This window comes from Sebastes fasciatus, chromosome 3 (genome assembly GCF_043250625.1).
Source record: "Sebastes fasciatus isolate fSebFas1 chromosome 3, fSebFas1.pri, whole genome shotgun sequence".
NCBI classification, from domain to species: domain Eukaryota; kingdom Metazoa; phylum Chordata; class Actinopteri; order Perciformes; family Sebastidae; genus Sebastes; species Sebastes fasciatus.
Window position 1 is genome coordinate 30524703 of NC_133797.1, and position 21938 is coordinate 30546640.

The following is a 21938-nucleotide window of genomic DNA, read 5'->3' on the forward strand; positions in this document are numbered from 1 at the left end:
TCATTTCCGTATACAATCCGAGGAGAGACGACCAAAAAAGGAATTGAATGTTGCTGATAAAACTGAAGGACTAAATGTGTGGGTTGAGGAAATTCTCATACTTACGGTAAATAAACAATTTAAAAACCCAATCAGCTGGGAAATGCATCGTCACAAAGCTGAAAACGGCTGTTTTTCTGCGCTCAGGAAGAGATGCATGGTTCTCACAGGACAGCGACGTTACAAACATATGATGATCTTATAGAACGTAATGCATTGCTGTAGATTAAACTACCCAAAAGTAGTTAAAATGATCATAACCTTAAACATCTACAGCAGTAAAATGCAACATGCAGATTAGTGCAGCAGTAATATTACTCCAAAAGCATCACATACAATAGTAACAGGAATATTTTACTGCACAATGAACACTTTTACTTTTGATACTTTAAGTAAGTTTGCTGATAACACTTACATACTTTTACTTAAGTAAGGTTTTGAATGCAGGACTTCTACTAGTGGACTATTTCCACAGTGTGGTATTGGTGCTTTTACTTAAGTAGAGGATACAATACTTCTTCCACCACTGCTTTCCAGAGATTTATTTTAGTTGCAGTTCAAAAAACAAATAATTTAACCACAAATTGTTATACTCTTAACAGATATACCTGTCTACCATCCAAAAACTTTCAATCAGCATGTATCAATTAAATGACTCAACAACTGAACAGTTATTGTGTCTGAACCGCAAGACTAGCCCCCCTGATCATAAGTTACTCCATACTTCCTTCTGCTTTGTGAGAGTGACTGCGTTGACGTAGGTCTGATGTGTTTGAGCAGGTTTAGTCCAAATTGCGTCAGGCTTCAGTCCCATCAAGGTTTTTTGGCACGTTGCCTGTGTTTCTTCAGGAATGTCAAACGTGTGAGACAGCAATGACTTTTGATGAGTGTAATTGCTTTGCAATAATGTGCTTTTAGTCTAGGCTGCATGAACGTGGTTTAAAAAATGTTAAGTTTCTCTCTCAGTGTTCATTCATTATAGTTGTTTATTCAACTTGGTAGATTTAACTTTGTTTGTTTGGAAAGGAGTTGTAAACAAAACTTTTTCTCTGTCTCTTTCACAAACACCAAAGAATGCTTTAACAATTTCTGGGAAGCATTTTTACATGTTGAACTCAGCTCAGGAGCTCAGGAAATTCTTGTTACTGTGTTTTAGTAGCTGTCCAGCTGTTGACAGCTGGACATGCTGAGTATGCACAAACACAAAGGTCATGAACAACAAATTCCCCTTTCTGCAGGTGAGATTTTCGATGACAAAACCTGAGGCTTACATTCGTCAGCCGATCACTCATGCATTGCATGTAATTGTTCATTTTATTACATACCATCTGTGAATGACTTGCCGATAGAGCAACATGATGGTGTGAGCAACGGTGCAACGCACCACTGACAGTCATGCCTAATTTACAAAGAATTTTTCTCAAGCACTCTTGTAACATAAACCAATTCAGTACAGAATTTTAGTCACTGTGTTTTTCCAAGTGAACTCTGGATTAGGGGTAAATGTTGGCTAATGAACCATCTTGATAAATCACAGATGTCAGTCAGATAACTTCAGCAGGGTAAATTCCCGGCGACCGTCCCAACTTGCGCAACAAGCCTGAGCAAGGGAAATGAGTCATTTCCAGTAGACGGCTATAAGAAGGAGACTCTCCTCTTCAGCGCTAGATTCAAACAGCAGAGCGAGAAGGCAGCTGAACTGAGAAAAGGAAAAGTAGAGAGAAGGAACTGAGTAGAAGAAGAATTCAGTCGAATGAAAAGCTCCTTTTACTTTTACATCCGAGCTTCACCAGACGGCGTTCTGAAAGATATTCGTAATCTTCAGGGTTAATTGTTGCAGAATTTGAAAATGGCAAAAATGATGAGCAGCGGATTCATTGTCTCCTCTATTGTGGTGCTCCTGGCTTTCCTGGCCGTCAGTGAAGGTAAGATTTATTTTTTTTTGTTATTCAATAATTGAATGTAACATGTTGAGCTATGCTGTTAATCAAGTTACTCTCTATTCAGTTTTGCATTTGCACTGCTATGCACATTCGGCTGTCCTCTTTTCCTCATTGCATTGCACCTAGTGACCACATGTGTCTCCTTACAGGGATGAGTAAGAGAAGCCTGGGAGTGGAGCTGCACTGTCGCTGCATCCAGACGGAGAGCAAACCCATCGGCCGCCACATCGAGAAGGTGGAGCTGATTCCTGCCAACTCCCATTGCGACGAGACCGAGATCATGTAAGCCCTAATTTCAAAGCCTTCACCCCATCTAGATAGTGATGATGTTGATACTTTGAGGTTTTGTCGCTGTCACTTGTTGGCTTCACCAACTTGTTCTGAATGCATCTCTGTTTCTTGCTTGGTGTTGCAGTGCTACTCTGAAAAAGACAGGCCAAGAGGTTTGCCTGGACCCCGAAGCTCCCTGGGTGAAGAAAGTAATTAAGAGGATCATGTCCAAGTAAGTACAGCTCAACCATACAGCACAAGGGCACAATAGTCTACTTTCAGAATGTAACAGAAAATTACTTTTGATGCACAAAATAATTATTCTTTTTCTGTTTCTTTTCTCTGCAGCAGAAGACGTTGAACGGATCGGGAGAGATGTGCTTCACTAGTCTGAGTCGTTTAAAGACAAATGAAAAGTACCAAAAAGTATTTGTTGTTATCGCACTCACCTCATTTTAATACCAGAGGACAGCTTAATGTCCTGATGAAGTGCTGAAAATGACAACCAAGTTTAACTACTCAGGTTATGTTTGTATCAAACATGCTATTTATGAAGAAGTCTGTGCTTGTTTGTATGTTACTGTGTGTTGTAGTCAATACTCTCTGATGTCACTTTAACTGCTCCTGTAGTTTGTAAAACTGCATTACTGTTGTCTTGTCTATATATATATATTTATATATAACTTATATATTCAATATATTTATTGATGTATTTATGGAACATAAATGTATTTTCCAGTGTGTAGCTCTGCTGACAACCTGTTGATTAATTAAAGTTTTCATGAAATTGAAAATCGAAATTTCTTTGTTTTTTTCTTTCTTACAATTTATTAATTCATCTTTCCTGCTGTATGTCCCTTGCAAGGATGTAATGATTAGATGAGTTTTAACTTCTAGTAACTGATATATCTTCTTTTAGAATGTTCCTTAAAGGACCAGTGTGTAACATTTAGGGAGACCTATTGGCAGAAATTGAATATAATATTAATAAGTATGTTTTCACCTGTAAATAAGAATCGTTGTGTTTTCGTTACCTTAGAATGAGCCGTTTATATCTACACAGGGAGCGGGTCCTCTCCACGGAGTCCGCCATGTTGCACCGCCATTTTTCAATAGTAGCCCAGAATGGACAAACCAAACAATGTTAACTTTTCCTGCTTGGGCAGGAGTCGATAATGTTACTCGCTGCTGTCGCCGCCGTTCTCTCTCTCTCTTGCTTCACCACTCACTTCCCACGTACACACACACACTCTCCACGCGCTGGTTCTGCTCCAAATGACCTACAACTGGCTCTAGATGGTGCCATTCGCGTTTTCGCGTCAGCCACAGTAGTTCTTTTACACGCTTGGCACACGGGAAAAGCTTCAGTTGGTTGCAATCTGCAACCTCACCGCTAGAGACTGCTCCTTTAAATGTATACATAATAAATTACAAATAACCAATAATATGCACAGTCAGTACAGAATAATGTAAACATGACAAATTGAAGGAGACGTGTACTCTAAGCCTTTTTAAAGTCTTGTACTGTAAGAATTTTTAAATATACTATTTTAAAGCGGCAGTAGGCAGAATGTTTTTGGCATCATTTGGCGAAAAATTCCATAATAACCTTTCAGCATATTGTAATTCACGTGTTCTGAGAGAAAACTAGACTTCTGCACCTCCTCATGGCTCTGTTTTCAGGCTTTAAAAAATCTAGCCCGTGACGGGAGACCAATCACAGGTCATTTCAGAGAGAGAGAGTGTTCCTATTGGCTGTTCATTTGACGGAGGCAGCTGTAAATCACTCCAATTCCAATCAAACGATCAAACTAGGCAGCGCTGATCAAATATGAATTCTGTTACTGTAATGCCTATTTCTCGCCTCAAATGTTGTAGCTGTAAAATGAGATTGTTTGCTCCGGCTGGTGGGCGGTGCTTGGTATATCCTCAACTGATCTCAACATGGCTGAACACAGCTAAACAGTACACTACAAGATGTTTCTGAAAACATTTGAGGAGAGAAATAGGCATTACAGTAACAGAATAATGATTCATATTTGATCAGCGCTGCCTAGTTTGACCGTTTGATCGGAGTTTGCGAGTGATTGACAGCTGCTCAGAGACGCCAGGCTCCAGCTCGGCTCTGATTGGTTGTTTTCCTCCGGTCTTTGAAATCTTGCAGATGTCATTAGGAGCACCGGAGGACACAGAGCCACATGATTTTTTTTTCAGATTACCAGTCTCATGCACTACTGTCAGGATAAAGTGACCGTTTTATAAAAATAACTTTTTAAAATCATATTTGCTCCAATTCTACCCACTGCTGCTTTAAATACTGTTTTATAATACATATATAACAAAATAGAGACCATCTTGCGATGGGATCACACCAGCCTTGACGCCAAATCAGACCAGGGGTGTTAAGTGAGGGAGTCAATGTCACCTTCCCCACATCCTACCCCCCCTACATCCGGCGCTCTCGCTTGAACCACTCCCATATTCAAACATTGATTTCATTTTTATCTCAACTACACACCTGTAAAGTTTCATGACTGTATCTTGCACGGTTGTGATGCAATCACTGTGTCTACATCCGTTCACAGACATAAACAAAACACCTACCAAAGTACTTAACTTACTGTACACTTACTGTGTTACTTCCTTCTACAGTAGCTGTCTCCTGGAAATTATTTCACTATGATGATTCACACACAGATTCACAAGGTGAAAACAATACCACAAAGCCACATTATGATAATAATGTATCAACACACCCTTTTCTTTTATACATGAGGAAGTGCTAGGAGTGTGTCCTAGATCAACTATTCCACTTCCTTATGGGACTGTAGTCAACATTTCAGAGTTGCACCACACTTGTTACTGGTTTAATGACCTCACTACATTCCCACGGAGCCTAACCCTGTCTCATGAGTTTATTCTCATGTCGGTAAATCAGTTAAAATAATTGTACTTTTAATTGCACCAATAAACCCAGTCAGTCAACTTAAACTGTACCATAAGTCACATGCACCTGTTATTGCATTTGTGTTATATTGCAGATATTGATATCACTAATGCTGCAACAGCAAAGACAATGGTTTCTTTATAATCTATAATTTAAAATGACCGCTTGATATTCCCTAAAAGAAAACTGAAGGCAACAATGTAACGTTGCACTTCTATAAAGTCATTAGACACAACCTACCTGGTTAATGTGCACGTCTTTAAAAAACGCCACACTAACTAAATTTATTAGTCGATCAACAGATAAATAATTGGCAACGATTTTGATAAATGATTCATCATTAATTTTTTTCAAAATTTCACTCGTTCCAGCTTTTCCAATATGAGTATTTTCTTGTTTTCTACGTCTTCTATCATAGTAAACTTATCATGTTTGGGATTTAGCTGTTGGCCTGTATGTCAACTTAAGCTGTGAGAGATTGTTATGATCATTATTTAACTTTTTTTTGGACATTTTATAGACTAAACAATTAATATGTATATATGTATGTATGTATGTATATATTCTATGTAAATCAACGGTACTGTAACAACATCATTGTGCGGGAGAAAATATGTACCCCTGATATAGAGCTACTCTCCATCTCCCTACGTCCTTTTTATCTGCCACGTGAGTTCCCCCAACTGTTTTTTACTCTTGTGTACATCCACCCCAGAGCCAACGCCAGTGCTGCCACTCAGCTGATAGTGGATGTATCACACAAGCTGGACTCTATTTGTATTGATGCTCCTAAATTTTATCTTGGAGATTTGAATCATGTCCGACTAGACAGAGTTTTACGGACATATGAACAATATGTAAGTTGCTCCACCACACAAAAAAACACTATCCTTGACTTGTGCTACGGAAATGTGACGGGAGGCTACAAGTCCATACCTATGCCAGCTTTGGGAGCTTCATATCACAACAGCATATTTTTACTGCCTACATATAAACCATGCTTCAGACGCCAGGAGAGAGAGGAGAAGGCTGTTAAGATCTGGACAGAGGACAGCATCTCCTCCCCCCAAGCCTGTTTTGACTGCACAGACTGGCAAGGCTTCTTTGATGCTTGTGGTGATAACATTGATGAACTTATAGAAACTGTCTCATCCTACATCACTTTTTGTGTTGATTCTGTAATCCCCTCTAAACAGGTTGTTATTTTTCCCAATAACAAACCATGGGTAACAAAAGATCTTAAATCTGCTATTAATAAAAAGAAAAAGATCTTTTTCACTGGCAACCCTCAGGAGAAGAAGGTTGTCTCCAAAGAGGTTAAGGTTGAAATAGCCAAGGCTAAAGCCAAGTACAAAGAAAAAATAGAAAGTCAGTACGTAAATGGCGACCTAAGGTCAGCCTGGCAGGGGATTAAATCTATGGCCTCTATTAATCAGCAAGCAAATACATCCAAGCAGTTTATTAGCATTAATGGAGTTGAGGATGTAGACTTGGCGAACACTTTTAATTTGTTCTTCTCGCGGTTTGAAAGGTCTGACTTCACTCAGGATGTATCCAGGTTGAGGGACTCCCTGGTACTCCACAGCGATATATTGATATCTCAAGAGCAGGTCAATTGTTTATTTAGGAAAACGCGGACAAGGAAAGCTTCTGGCCCTGACGCCATCTGTGGTCGCACTTTGCACCACTGTGCTGATCAACTTAGTGAGGTTTTCACTAAGCTCTTTCAGATTTGTGTTGACAGCTGCCAGTTACCCAAAATTTGGAAATCCTCCACCATAATTCCCATTCCTAAAGTTAAAAACCCCAGGGAATTAAACCAATTCAGACCTGTTGCACTCACTTCCCTGGTAGTGAAGAACCTGGAGAAAATCTTAAAGGAAGAGGTTCTTTCCCTGGTGGAGGGCAAACTGGATTCACTTCAGTTTGCATATCAAACAGGTAAAGGAGTGGAAGACGCTAAACTCTTTATCCTGGACAAAGTTTATAGACACCTGGAAACACCAAAAGCTCATGTCAGACTCTTATTCGCTGATTTTTCTTCAGCTTTTAATAAGATGCAGCCTCACATTCTGATTGAGAGGCTTGCATCTCATTTTAACCTACCTCACCAGCTTTTAAAATTGGTTTTAAACTTCTTAACAGACAGAACACAACAGGTTTTAGTTAATGGTATTATGTCTAATACCTCGGTCTCTAATACAGGTTCTCCGCAAGGCTGCGTCCTTTCGCCATTGCTTTTTATTTTGTACACAGATAGCTGCAGGTCTTCTAAGGAGGGCAGCTTATTAGTGAAATTTTCAGACGACACTGCACTCCTGTCGCTCCTACAGGGGGCAGAGTCAGATCATGGCTGCGCTCTTCCTGCCTTTGTCGAGTGGTGTGACAAAAATTATCTTGATCTTAATGTCTCAAAAACTAAAGAACTTGTGATTGACTTTAGAAAAAACAAGATTAATCCCACTCAGAGTATAATTCATGGCGACGATGTTGACATCGTGCACTCTTATAAGTACCTGGGCACAGTGTTTGACTCTCATCTCAAGTTCGATGTAAACACTGAGTCCATTGTTAAACGAAGCCAACAGAGAATTCATTTGCTGCGGAAAATCAACTCCTTTGGTGTGAGTAGATCTATTCTGTGCACTGTCTACTTGTCATATATTGAGAGCCTTTTAACCTTTTCATTTATTTGCTGGTTTAACGGTTTGTCTATGAAGGACAGGAATTGCCTAAATAACATTGTGAAAGTCTGCTCCAAAATCATCGGAGCCCAGCAGAGCAACTTAAACTCTCTCTGGGAGAAACGTGTCCTCCAGAAGGCCAAAAACATTATTAATCACAACCAAATCCTGTCTAGTGAGTTCACACTACTGCCTTCAGGACGGCGCTATCTGCCGCCTCACAGAAAGACAAACCGCTACTCCAAGTCATTCATTCCTTCCGCCATTACACTGCTGAACGCAGAGTAACTATCATGGATGAACGACAACAAAAAAATGTTTTATTTACTTTGAATGTACAATTATTTTGCACTAACCACATAACGGTTGTCTGTGTTTGCATTAGGTACATTCTTGGAATACAATTTGCAATGTGCAAATACTCTTGGCACTTTATTCTATTCTAATTATTTATTTATTCCGTTATTCTTTTATCTCGTCTCGTTTTTATTCTTGTATTCATTGTTTTTATTGCGAAGATTTTTAATTTTTAATCTTGTACTTTTATTGTTCTGCACCTACCCATATGCCACCTACTGTGTTCCCTCTGTCAATGATGATTGTGCAGTATGAATGTGTGTATATGTTTCGGTGGACTGCAGAAACTGAATTGCCCTTCGGGGATAAATAAAGCTCTCTGTATCTGTATCTGTATCTGTAATAGCTTTGTCAAAATATTCTGCAGACTAATCAATAATGAAAATAATTGTCAGTTTCAGCTCTACCTCAGCGTGTAATGCAACCTTCTGTTTAAAAATGTGTGATCTCGGAGGCCAAGCCGGAATAATCCGGATGACATCATAAGGGTTATTTTTTCAGACTTGACAAAGGTCTCTCCAGAGCCACAGAAGAGTTTAGGCTGGTGGAGTATCTCTTTAAAGGAACAGGAGGAAATAATATGGTTTAAAGTTACTAGCAGAATAAGTTTAAAGTTAAAGTAAAGTTTTATGTATTTACTCCATCCATGTGCCTTACGTATGATAACTAAGTACCAGCTTTACTTTCACATGATGAAAAAATATTCCCACACAAAAAACTACAATTCTAAGAAAACATGTAATAAACTGAAATAAACTGATCATTAAAGGAACAGCGTGTAACATTTAGAGGGCTCTATTAGCAGAAATGTTTTTTATGGAATTTCTTTAGTGTATAATCGTCTTAAAATAAGAATTGTCGTTTTCGTTACTTTAGAATGAGCCGTTTATATCTACATACGGAGCGGGTCCTCTTCACGGAGCTGGCCGCTATGTCAATACAATAGACCAGAACAGACAAACCAAACACTGGCTCTATAGGGCCATTCGTGTGTATAAGTTTCTATAAGTTTGAGTTGGTTGCAATCGTCAAACCTCGCCACTAGATGCCACCAGATCGTACACACTGCTCCTTTGCTTCAATGCAGTTTGTTACCTCTGTTTCAGCCTTGAATTAGCAATAAATGCTTAAATAATTAACTTTTGTAGCCCCCAGTCCCAGAACTTTCCTGGTAAATTTGATTTAAATAAACTGCATGGTCATTTCTTTCCAGAATGGTAGCTACATTAAAGGTACATAAAAAATGCACATGTACCTATGGCACTGTTAATATTGACAATGATATAATAATACTAGGGCTGTCAAAGTTAACGCGATAAAAATGCGTTAACGCAAATTTGTTTCAACGGCACTAATTTCTTTAACGCATTAACGCAGTTGATCTTTCGGAGGTTGTACTGGGCTCATTTTTAAAGCAACAAGATACTGGCATCATATGAAACTAGAAAACTTAATTCCATTGCTACCAACCATGTCATACTAGCTTGTTGGGAAGGATGTTAAATAACGCTACGAACTTGCACTCAATTTTGACGTGGAAAAACTGACATGGCCATTTCCAAAGGGATGAAAATAGGTTATTTGGGTACCCACAAGTCTCCCCTTTACAGACATGCCCACTTTATAGAGACTCACAAACAGTACAGTATAAGCTATCTATATCTATAGGCGAGCGCGCATATGCGAGCGCGCATGTGATCCCGACCCGGTAGATTTATACCTGTAAAAAATTACAAACAATCCCTTTAAGGTAAATTTTGAACAGATAAAAAATTTGAAAATTTGCGATTAATCACAATTAAATATTTTAATCAATTGACAGCCCCTAATAATACAATAAAATATGAATTTTGAAACATGTGAATTATTACTATTATTATTATTATTATTATTATTATTATTATTATCATTATTATTATCATCATTATCATTATCATTATCATTATCATTATCATTTTAATTTATTTTAATTTATTTAATTTAATTTATTTTTTGTTTGTTTGTTTTTGCCTGTGTGAGGATGCAGGCAAAGGGGGCGGTAGTGAGCGCTCAGCCGGTGGGGGGTAGGTGCGGTAGTGCGTCTGATGCGCGCAAAGAGACGACAGTCAAGCACTGGACGGACAAACACACACACACATTCACACACACCAGAGATACCGGAATGCACACAAAATGCTGCGTCTACGAGCTGTGACAAGCCGCTGCATGTGAAGACAACAGAGAAACAACAGATTGAAGCAGTCGCAGCAGCAGCCAGGCAGGCAGTGTCATTTTGCCGCAGAAATCCTCCCAACCAGAGCTCCTGCTGATGCGCTTCAGCTGTGCATGAATCCCTCCGTTTGGCTTGCTGGTCCAGGAGACAAAACCGGGCGGTGTTGACGACGACTTGAGTGGTGGTGGATAGATAGATAGCCTAGATACTGCACTGTTTGAGAGTCTCTCCGAGCAGGAAGGATGGCGTTAACGATCTGCACGAGATTTACCGACGAATATCAGCTGTTCGAGGAGCTGGGGAAGTAAGGAAGCCTGTTTTTTTTTTTTTTTATCATCATCATCTGGCATCATCATCTCTGTAGGAAATGTCAAGCCTGTTATGTAATAGGCCGCTTGGCTTAGGGACGTCTTTGTATGTGTGTGTGCTGATAGTGTAGCCATGAAGATGCAGGAGGTGCTAAATACACTCATGTATCATGCAGGCCCTGTGCAAATGGCATCCTATTTGTTTTAATCCCTCAATTTGAAGCCCATGAAAATGCATCAGGGTGTGTAAAATGGTGAGATTTGGTAACCCACCACCCCCTCCCTCTCTATACCTCCATCTCTACCCAAATCCTCCTCCTCCTCCTCCCGCGTGACAGAAATACACACTCGGTAATGCGACAGCAGACCATGTAGTTGGAGTTGGTGATGACACATTCACCCAGCCAAAGCACCGGGCTGCGGTCAATTATCAGACACAAGCAGGCAGGGGGGATCCCTCAGACCTGAGACCGACAGAGAGACCACACTGTAAACAATTGTTGTTAATTTACAGCAGGATTTCAACAGTATTAACCTGTTATTGCTAAAAACAGTGCTTTACTGTTAATACAAAAGAAACCTGTTAAATTACGCTCATAGGCCGTTTTTTAACTGAGCTATAATGCATTCTTAAAAAACAGCACTTTACTGCTGATCAGCTGTCTAAAGTATCATCAGTAACAGTTTCATGCAGTATTTTTTTAATTCTGGGACCTGATCTGCTCATGTGAGGCTTGTACATTGTACATGATTGTAAAATCAGTGAATTAGCTTTATTGTTCTTCACTCACATGTTGTTCTGGTTTGCATTCTGTGCTTGTAGCCAGCTATAGATATACATTTTGGGAAAAGTGTCAACAAGTCTATTATAGCCTTTTTCCTAACAAGTGCCTTTAATTGTATGTAGTGTGACTCTTCCTATGTCTGTAACCTAAAGTCTATTCATCTAGGCAAAAAATAATGTTTATTAAAATGTATGTAAAAAATACAACCTGAATAGTGCATTAAAACAAATCAGTAAGATAATGTAAAAGAAAGGTGAAAAACTACTATATAATGTATCTTTAAACAGTAAATTAACTGTAAAATACTGTGAAATGAATAAAAAAACCACTTCAAACTGTATTTTTCATTAACAGTACAAAGCTGTAAATTTCAGCAACAGTATAATAATGTTAATTTTACAGTCACATAAAGGCAACCCTGCTGCCAGTTCTTTACTGTTATTTTACTGGGAAATTCTTAACAGTGCAGAGAGATCCACCTAGCTGCGTATCTGGATACCTGTGTGTGACCTGCAGTCTGCCCAGCCAGCACCCTGTGGTCAGTGTGCCCCAGATGTCAAAGCAGAGAGAGAAGCATGTACTCTCCAGTTATACCCAGTGTCTCCCACTTCTTCTTCTTCTAACTGGAAGATCTCTGATGGAAGCCTGTGTTTCTAGTGAGGAAGAAGAGTACTCCTCTTCAGCCTCAGAACCCCTTGCGTTCATGATCCTATGCTGTGTGCATCTGACACCATCTGTCATTAATAATGCAGTCATATTGCTTTTATAGTAGCTTTTAACTCACCTTCTCCCTTTACTGTGAGCAGCATCGTCCCCCCACACTGACATACTGTACAGTAGACTGGCTAGTAGTGATGCAATGAAAATATCCTACTAGTTTTGACCAAATACCTGGATATTGTTATTGTTTCAATTATCCCAAGATGATTATTTCAGCAGATATTTACGCAATGTTAGTGAACTAAATACAGTAACTATAAACTGATTCGTTCAGAAAATTGTCCAAAGATTCAGCCGTTAAAGGACCATACCGGTGTGTTTGCAAGGTTTATCCTTTTAGTGCATGTTCGTGCATGTGAGCGTGCCCCATTGGCAAAAGCTCATGGCCGCCACTCTGCACTCACTCAGGACGCCGTACTGACCAACGGTGTCGTTGCGGAAGCGTAGTACCCACCTTCCGCTTCCCCGCCAGGTTTACGCTGTTATCTCTGTCAGCACTGTCGCTGGTGTTTGCTTCGTTTGCGCTGTCAGCACCGTTAGCTGCGAGATGTCAGCTCAGCCATCGCCATGCTGAGAGCCGTGCGGAGGCAATAGAAATGCTCCAATCTCGCATTTACAGTAGCACCTTTAACAACATCCATCAATCATACATTTTCAAATGCGTTTTCAGTTTGAGAGTATATTTCCTAACAGCCCGTTCAATATGAAAATCAAAAAGGAGACCTTTGTTACATTATTATTGAGTTGTTATGCAGTTTAATTGCAGAATGATTTAAAAAGGCTGCACTTTGTTACCCAATAACATTATTAGTAACTGACAAATAAACATAATATTAAATAGCCAGAGTTTAAAGAGTCTGCTCTTAGATTTTAATAGTGTATGGGAAAGAATTGGATTTCCAGTGAAATTAAAGAAAAAATGAATTCAAATTTCTAAAGCATAGCATGGTTTGCAAAATGGTGAGCTGTGATTCACGTGATTGGACTAAGACATGCAAAACAATCGGTACAGCAAGGAAAATACAGCATCGGAATTGTATCAAAATTTAAAAAAATGTCCTGAAATTGATTATATTTAGTCTCATGAGTTTGTGAGTTTATGTGACCTTTGGTTACTTTGCATCCCTACGCAAATATGTTTTCATCTTTGTGAAGCATTAAACGTTATTACATAATCAGATGGTACAAGCTTGTCATGTACAGTGTTTTTTTTTTAAAACATTAGTCTGAGAACTTGAAAAAAAACACACAAACATCCTCATCAAAGATTATTTTGCTGCTATCCTTGAACCTTGCCTTTTCTTAACTTTCAAATACAAAAGCGCAGGTACTTTTACTGTGCAGCTACTGTACATTCTACCATGTAGCACTGTACAGACTCAGCATATGCACTTCACAGTGCCATGCTGCCCAACTATGCAGGATAGTCAAGTAAAATTCTTATATAACATGTTTTGACCATTTCCTTTACCAAATCCTCTATAAATTAGAGGTAAGCTTTAGTGGCAAGCTGCTCACTCCAGAGGATGTTAGATAACATGTTTATGGTACACATCATGCTATGAACTCAGCTGTGATTACAAAGCTTCAGTTATTTCTCAAATCGTTGCACTGATTTAACCAAATAATATAACATTTTACAGACACCACAGTTGTCAGCCATTAGAGGTACAGTGAGTGAAAAGACGAGGTTCATTTGAGGTAATGAGTATTCTCTGCTTTGTCTCTCTAGTGTCTGCATCCAAGTGTGTCTAACTGTTTGTGATATCTCTGATGTTGTCTGGAGCTAGACGGGATGATGAGAACAGATTTTATTATTTGAAAGAGAAGGCGTGCACAGACAGAGATGGAGGTTGAATAGCAAAGCGGCCTGCGTGGCTGCAGAGCCGAGCAGAGCCGAGGCGGACGTCTCCATGGCTGCATTTAGAGATGAGAGATGCAGCACTCTGCTCTTCTCCACCCTCAAATATAGCTGACCTAGTTTTTTGATTTTCATACATGTTCCTGAAACACCAGAACAACACACATGGCTTCAGCAATAGAGGGCTGGTAGGCGCGCGCTTGTTGCTGCTGATGGTCTCGTGGAGCGATGAGGACAGTGTGTACTGTAGAGTAGGTGTGGGGGAGTGAGTGTGAGTAGCTGCGAAGATGCTGCATCCGTGCTTTTGTGTGCAATTTAACGTTAAAATGTGACTGTGAATCTTATATTTTATCACAGCCGTGTTTGTTATTACTCACCTATGACATCTGAGGGCTGTTTCATTAAGCAAAATGATCCGTTAAAGGTGTATTTCAGTACATTTTGCTTATTTTCAGCAAATCCTGCAGGTTGCAATACGTTTAAATAAAGTTACCATGGAAACATGTCCCTCCAGACTAGCTTGATTCCTGCCAAGCTTAGACTGAAACGGTCTTTTCTCTAAATCAATCAATCAATCAATCAGAAGTATCTGGTTCTCTTTCTTAGACTCACTCAAGCCTAAGAAAGGTTTTTCACACTAATCTCAGATTTTCTAAGCCTCTGTATTGAAAATAGGGCTGTGTACCGGCAAGAATCTGGTGATACGATATGTATCATGATACAGGGGTTATGATTCAGTATATTGTGATATATTGCGATACTGTAAGCAAGTTGATTTATTGTGATTTTTTAAGTCTAATTTTAGGAAAACTGTCATAGTATAAAGCACCACCATATATGCATAAAATCTGGGTAAAAAAAGTTCACGTATTTTATGTAATCAGAAGAGTGGTATCTGCGTTTGCATGTATCACAATCCCTGTAATACAAACAAAATAAATAAAACAAAAAATAATAGCACTACTTTTTGTGCAATCTGAGCCACTGTCTGCCACAAATCTTTGCATGTAAATTATTAATTAAAAATCAATAGTGTTTTTGAAAATCTATACAGTATCACAAAATATAATATCGCAACACTCAAGTGTATTGATATTTTCTTACACCCCTCTGGTGACATGTACAAAACAGTATGTTGTTACTTTAAGCTTTTTTGAATACATTATTAAGTATTTCTGTGTGTGTTCTTTTCAGGGGCGCGTTCTCTGTGGTCAGGAGGTGTGTGAAGATCTCATCTGGACAGGAATTTGCTGCAAAAATCATCAACACCAAGAAGCTTTCTGCCCGAGGTAGGAAACACAAACATGTACAGAAAGACAAGTCATATACAGAAACACACGTGAGCAGGAAAAAAAAAAACATGCCCCAAAGTGTCACCGAGTTATGCGTGGGTGAGCTGTGGACATTGCTGCCCCCGAAACAGGCTTTGGGGCTGTGAGAGGGAACAAGTTCATATGAGTGAGAGTGAAAGTCATTGAGTGAGAGACAGACACACAAGGTCAGAGACTCATCTGGACTTTAGTTGGTTTAGTTTATGTTTATACGCAGAAGAAAACAGCATCAAGTAAATGCTGTAGTTGCGTTTACTTGCACTTTTTGTGCTTTGTGGTACATGTTCTTCTTCCTTTTTGTGTTAGTCATTTCTGTCCTTTGGTTTCTATGTAAATGTTTGTCACATACAACCTTGTGTGTGCGTGTGTGTGTGTGCGCTCTTATGCGTGCGTGTGCATGTGTTCTGTATTGATTCAGGGCTCTGGCTGGTCTTGTAGTCCCAGGGGCAGATCTCTTGCGAAGCCGACCCAGTTCTTTCACATCCGTCACTGTAATTGTAGCCGCTGGCCTGGTTGCCTCGGGCTTGGGACACACATACACATAATCACACACACACACAACGTGCACGCGCGCAAACACACACACACACACACACACGTGACCCAGGAACCGCCAACAGCATATTCGTGATTACTAACCAATGGCGTGTTGCGCTTTTGCTGTTCCCCCCTTCTCTCCAGCCAATGGTGCGTGTTGTCACAGCTTGTGATAACCAAGCAGTCGGGCTTCTGTAGATGTGAGCTGAGCCATCTGACTGAAATGTCAGAATTTACTGGAAATGACCTTGGCTGTTGCTGTGCACTTGTTCTGCCACTGCCTATAGTGTCACTGTGATGATGCAATTTTGTTTAATATTCTTCTAGTATATGTGTATTAACAAGCAACTCAGTCCTCCTCTTTGCAGTATTTTACCTTTTATTCCTTTCCAACAGCTCCCTCCTCCTCCTCCTCTTCCTCAGCATCCTCCCTCTCCATGTTCTCTGCTCTTCTGCATTTACTCTTCTTCCCTATTTTTGCATTTTCTCCTTTTTTTTTATATCTGCTCTCTCTTTTTTTGAGGTTACAAGACGTTGTCATATTTCTCACCGGGTTACTCAACTCGCCCCCTCCCTCCTGCACATTTTCTCCTCTACTACCTCACCATCTATCCCTGCCTTTACTCCTCCGTTGCCTCGTTTCTTATCTCTCCTTTTCTTCGCTCCCTTCATCTTTTCTTTCTGCTTCCCTCACTGATCCTGTCTCTCTTCTTCCCGTGTTGACCCTCCTGCTTGCTGAGTGCAGTGTTGGTAATAGACACCTTGGCAGACGGATCAGTGTCTCACCACTTGCATGCTGGGACAGATTTTCCAAAAATACTGCAAAGGGTTATCTCACCTCATATGCATGAGGATCTGCGGGTGTGCCGATACACTCTCTCTCTCTCTCTCTGTCCTTTTCCTCCGTGTGCGTGTTTGTGTGAATAGAGGTTTACATACCGGGCATGCTGGCGTGTCAGATATGGTCTTACCCTCTTTCCGTGATAAGCCCTAGAATTGCAACTCTGATTCCCTTCTCTCTGGCAGGATCATGACCTCCCCCTTCAACCCCACTCCACCACTGTGTGTGTGTGCCTATGCAAGAGCATGTGTGAGTATATAAAATTGAAAAGGGTTTAGGGTAGGATTGGTGGCTGGAAAGCGGGCAGATCAAGGCACCGTGTATGTGTGTGTGTGTGTGTGTGTGTGTGTGTGTGTGTGTGTTTGGTGTTCCTGGTTATGCACATGTGTGGTGGGACTATAGGACAAGTCACAGTCCTGCAATCTGCAATCCTGATTATGCAGCGTTTCATTAAGAGCAGCAGATGAGCCAGTGAATGAGAGGAAGCAGTGGAGAGAGAGAGAGAGAGAGAGAGGGAGAGAGGGGAAGAAAAGGATAGGAAGCAGAGAGAGAGAGACGGATAATCAGGGAAAGAAAGAGAGAACGGAAAGTCAACATTTAAGTGTGTGTGTTTGTGCACGCTGTATCCCTCACAGCAGTTGAATATTTGTCCCTTCATGCATGCGTCAGTGTCCTGTCACTATGACTCTGTCTGCTCTCTTTTGTCACTTTGTATTTGCTTGTGATGTGCTGAGTGTGTGTGTGCGTATGTGTGTGCAAATGGTGCAAATGTGCATTTGTGTGTGTGTGTGTGTAATCCCTCATCTGTTTGTGTGTTTGTGTATCAGTGCACTAGCCTCATTGCCTACTATGCGACCCTTTCAGCTTGTCTTAACAGTTGGGTAGGTTTGAATCCGTTGCAATAAAGATGCTTTGAATTTTAAAAAAAGGCCCGCTTGTCTCGCTGTGTAAGAATTGCATTGCATTGTGGGAGTGATAAGCAGATAGGGTAAAGAAAAAGGGCTACATTTACAAAGCAGGAGGAATCAAAAGATTTAGTACTATGTGTTTTGATTAGGGCTGTCAATAAAATATTTAACTGCAATTAATCACATGATTGTCCACAGTTAATCGCAATTAATTGCAAATTAATCACACATTTTTTTATCTGTTCAAAATGTACCTTAAAGGGAGATTTCTCAAGTTTATCAACATGGGAGTGGGCAAATATGCTTGCTTTATGTAAATGTATTTACATATTTATTATTATAAATCAATCAACAACACAAACAAATATTGTTCAGAAACCCTCACAGGTACTGTATTTAGCATAAAAAATATGCTCAAATTATAACATGGCAAACTGAAGCACAACAGGCAACAACAGCTGTCAGTGGAACCCATTTTCTCACATATCTTGAGGTCAGAGGTCAAGGGACCCCTTTGAAAATGGCCATGCCAGTTTTTCTTCGCCAAAATTTAGCTTTCGTTTGGAGCGTTATTTAACCTCCTTTGCGACAAGCTAGTAGGACATGGATGGATTCCTTAGGTTTTCTAGTTTCATATGATGCCAGTATCTTCACTCTAGCTTTAAAACTGAGCCCGCTACAACCGAAACATCGCGTTATTATCACGTTGACTTTGACAGTTTAGTTTTGATAAAGCGTTGATGATGCTTATCATCCTCTTTCTCCCATTTTTTTTCTTATTTGAATTATTGCTCTTAATTCTTTGGAAGTGTACCATGTTGGTAAAGTCCCATCACTACTGCAGAGACTGCGTTATCGTTGCTCCTGGCTGGATGTCTGTCCAATCCACCAATCCGTAACTGACCCTCCTTCATAGTAGACAGTTTCTGTGGTAATAGGGGTGTGCTGCTGTTATTTCTGTTATGTGGAGATGTCATGGTAACAGAGATGATAGCTGTTGCTGAGGTGTAAGCCAGTCAGCCTCAGTGGTGTATATATATATATATATATATATATTTATTTATTTTTATTTTGTGTGCATGTTTTATTTTTGCATAACGCTCCTCTTGTAGTTTTCCCTCATTAGGAAAGATGAAGATTTGTCTTCCCTCTCTTATGGTCTTTATTCCTCCGTTGTCACTGTGACTCTGTTTCGCCTCACTCTGAAGTGAAGTGAAGGGAAGAGGAGAGGGAGAGGATGTGATTGTGGGAGAGAGAAAGATAGGGGGAGAGACAGAGAGATAGGAGGGAAGGAAAGGAAGGAAAGGAAGGAGGGATCAGTGGGAAGAAGGGGGGGGATCACATGACTCACTGGGTGCTAAAAATAAACGTTGGTCATTCTCTCGCTCTCGGTTTCTCTATCTCACACACACACAGTATCGAAAATATTCCATCTTTTGAAAGGAGCTATAGGTTTTTGGTTTCAGTCGATGCTCAAAATGCATCGGCCTGAAACTGTAGAACTGATGTTTTTGAATGTGTGTAATTGAAATATTTTATGAAATTAGCTCACCTTTAGTAAAATGTTACATTTCGTCTGATGATACTATTAAAGATTGACAAAATATTCCTCTATCCAGTTCTACTTATTAGATTTCTTGGAGCTTTTTGCCACATCTCATGGCGTTTGTCATTAGATAGAGTTTAGGACACATGATGAGTAAACTCCATCCACTGTTAAAGGCCATTAGATGTGCCTGAAAGCTCTGGAAGAAATCTGACGAGTATACCTTGAGTTAAGATTTTTTTTTATGTCAAACTACTATTTTTAAGGTCAAGAATGAACCTGACAGGACAAGCTACTTCACAGCCCTAAAACAATGATATTAGGTGCTTAAAGGTTTAATGTAAGGATTCTGATTGCTGTCTCACAACCTCGATAAGTACCTAGCTAGCTGTTACCTGCAGTAACTGTCTGAAAATGATGCTAGGTTAATAACGTAGAAACTCATCCCTCTGTTGGTCGGTTTGAAAGACAGAGTCTACTCCACATCTCAAAACATCAAAATGTTTCTTTCTCGAAAAAAAACAACTTTGTCCGATAGATACAGCAGATAGTCATAAATAGTATCGAGATGCAAAGAGCACACTAACCAAACAACAGCCTAGTTTAATTTACGGCTAATTAGATCTGGTGAAATATTTCTGATGACAGTTTCGGTTGCTAAAATCAACACCAGATAAAATGTTCCCCTCTTAAAACGTTGTAAATAACATAAGCTATAATCAAAATGTCAGCTCTTGTGTTCTTAAATGTCAGGATCTCGATATAAAAATGATTGATCGTTCAGCCCAGGAAGAACCTCCAGTATGACTAACAAGAGTATAGACTTTCTGTAGAAAGCGAGGGTGTTCTTAATTACAGAGTACTGCACCTCCGTCTGTCTTTTCCTTTCTCTCTCTCTCTGCCTCTGTCCTTTTCAACCTCTGTTATTTTATCTGTTTGATTTACCCTTTCCCCCTAACGATTCTCTCCTCCTCTCTGTCCTCCCTCCTCTTCTTCCTCCCTCACACATTCCCAGCAGTGTATAGTTTATTCTGATGCTTCGAACCATGAAACAGCTATGAAACGGATTGATATTATAACATATTGATAGACAGAGGTCACAGATAATAATGACCTCATTATTATTTTTACACCAGAAAAACCATATCAAGACTGGAGTATGAGCACTTGGGGAGGCGTTCAAGTGAAATCCACATTAAAACACTTAATAACAATGTGCCTTGCATTTCTGTTTCATTTATTATTCAAACAGTAGGAGATGAATATAGCATAGGGCAGGGCGATATGGAGAAAATAAAATATCATAATATTTTTTACCAAATAACTCGATTATGATATTACGATGATATTGTAGGGTTGACTATTGGTGCTTTCACAAAAGATTTACACAATGAGATTTTTGATAAATAATCATCAGTATTTTAGATATTAGTGTTGTTAAAAATATTGAAGTTTTTATACATATGATACTGAATATTTGAAACGGTTTCAAAACTCATTTTCCACAGTATTGATATACGAGTACCAGCTGCGCTTTCTGCTCTCTCTTCTCTCTGACAGCGAGTTGATGCACACACCACTATTTGTCTTTTAATAAAAATCTGAAATTTGATGCCCTCAAAGTTGTGTAAATTTTTCCCTGTAGTATCAAAACTGGTATTGAATATTGATATTTTTCAACACTAGTGAATATAATGACTAAGTGGGTAAAGGCAAATAATAGAACAGCTAGAACAGTCTGGTAAATTCAGGTAATTACATCACATTACTGTAATACAGCCTTCAAAACCAGGAAAAGACAACACTTGTGCCATATTACGATATTATGCTATCCAAAATCTAAGATGATATCTAGTCTCATATCACGGTATCGATATGATATCGATATATTGCCTAGCCCTAATATAGCACTACTGCCACAAAGTTGCAGAAACATTTTCCATTTCTAAAACATTAACTCTAAATATCAGTGCTACTCCACAAGTCCCATTTCGATTCACTGATGTTCTAAAATCTTGCAGACCAAAATCAAAAGCAGAAGAAGTAGAGATACCACTATTTCTGACAAGCAGTAGGCGTGGAATGCGGTGTCGCTGCAAAACATCTTGCTCTCATTTCATTAAAGCTATTGCTCCACCCACCTTTAAGTCAAAGAATCAGCTGGATGGAAAGTTCAGGCAGTAATCGATACCTATACCAGTGAAATTCCCTAATTCTTGATACCCGATTGAATACCACGGTAAAAAACAAAAATAGAACAATGAATTCATGTACTTCAACAAACACTCCTTTATTATCATTTGCATACTGTTTTTTGAAAATGAATCCCAGATGGTCCACCTCAAATTTCTCGCCAAAAACTACATTTTACAATATTACATTTGAAAACATCATAATAACATTATAATTTACCTTCACCCAATATTTTACATTTTTACTGAATAGAGCTTGAACGCATCACAGTGTAACTCAATGCAACCTCCGTACATTGGCTGTGAGCTCTGTTATTTAGCCAAGCAGAGGCCTGTACTACGAAGCTGGATTTGGGGTTAGCGAGTTTACTTTAGGGTTAACCCTGGGTTTTCAGTCCTACGACGGTGGTTCACTTCTTACCGGGGTAGATCGCCATGGTAACATATGCTGAACATC

General features: G+C 39.5%; 2 protein-coding genes across 8 annotated transcripts in view; both read left to right on the plus strand.

The window, feature by feature from the left end:
* The first annotated feature begins 1701 nt into the window (after positions 1–1701).
* On the plus strand, positions 1702–3046 carry cxcl8a (chemokine (C-X-C motif) ligand 8a). Its single transcript, XM_074630170.1, has 4 exons — positions 1702–1964; positions 2132–2264; positions 2398–2484; positions 2601–3046. The coding sequence occupies exons 1-4, from the start codon at positions 1889–1891 to the stop codon at positions 2611–2613; spliced, it is 309 nt and encodes a 102-aa protein (XP_074486271.1). The 5' UTR covers positions 1702–1888; the 3' UTR covers positions 2614–3046.
* Positions 3047–10283: 7237 nt separating this feature from the next.
* Positions 10284–21938, plus strand: part of camk2d2 (calcium/calmodulin-dependent protein kinase (CaM kinase) II delta 2) — a 45341-nt gene continuing 33686 nt past the window's right edge. For 6 of the 7 annotated variants that reach the window (XM_074630174.1, XM_074630177.1, XM_074630176.1 and 3 more), the window contains exons 1-2: positions 10343–10756; positions 15321–15415. In XM_074630174.1, coding sequence (XP_074486275.1) covers positions 10695–10756; positions 15321–15415 — 157 coding nt within the window. In that variant the 5' untranslated portion in view covers positions 10343–10694. Of the gene's footprint in view, positions 10757–15320; positions 15416–21938 lie in introns of all 7 variants that reach the window. The other variant, XM_074630179.1, reaches the window with a different exon arrangement.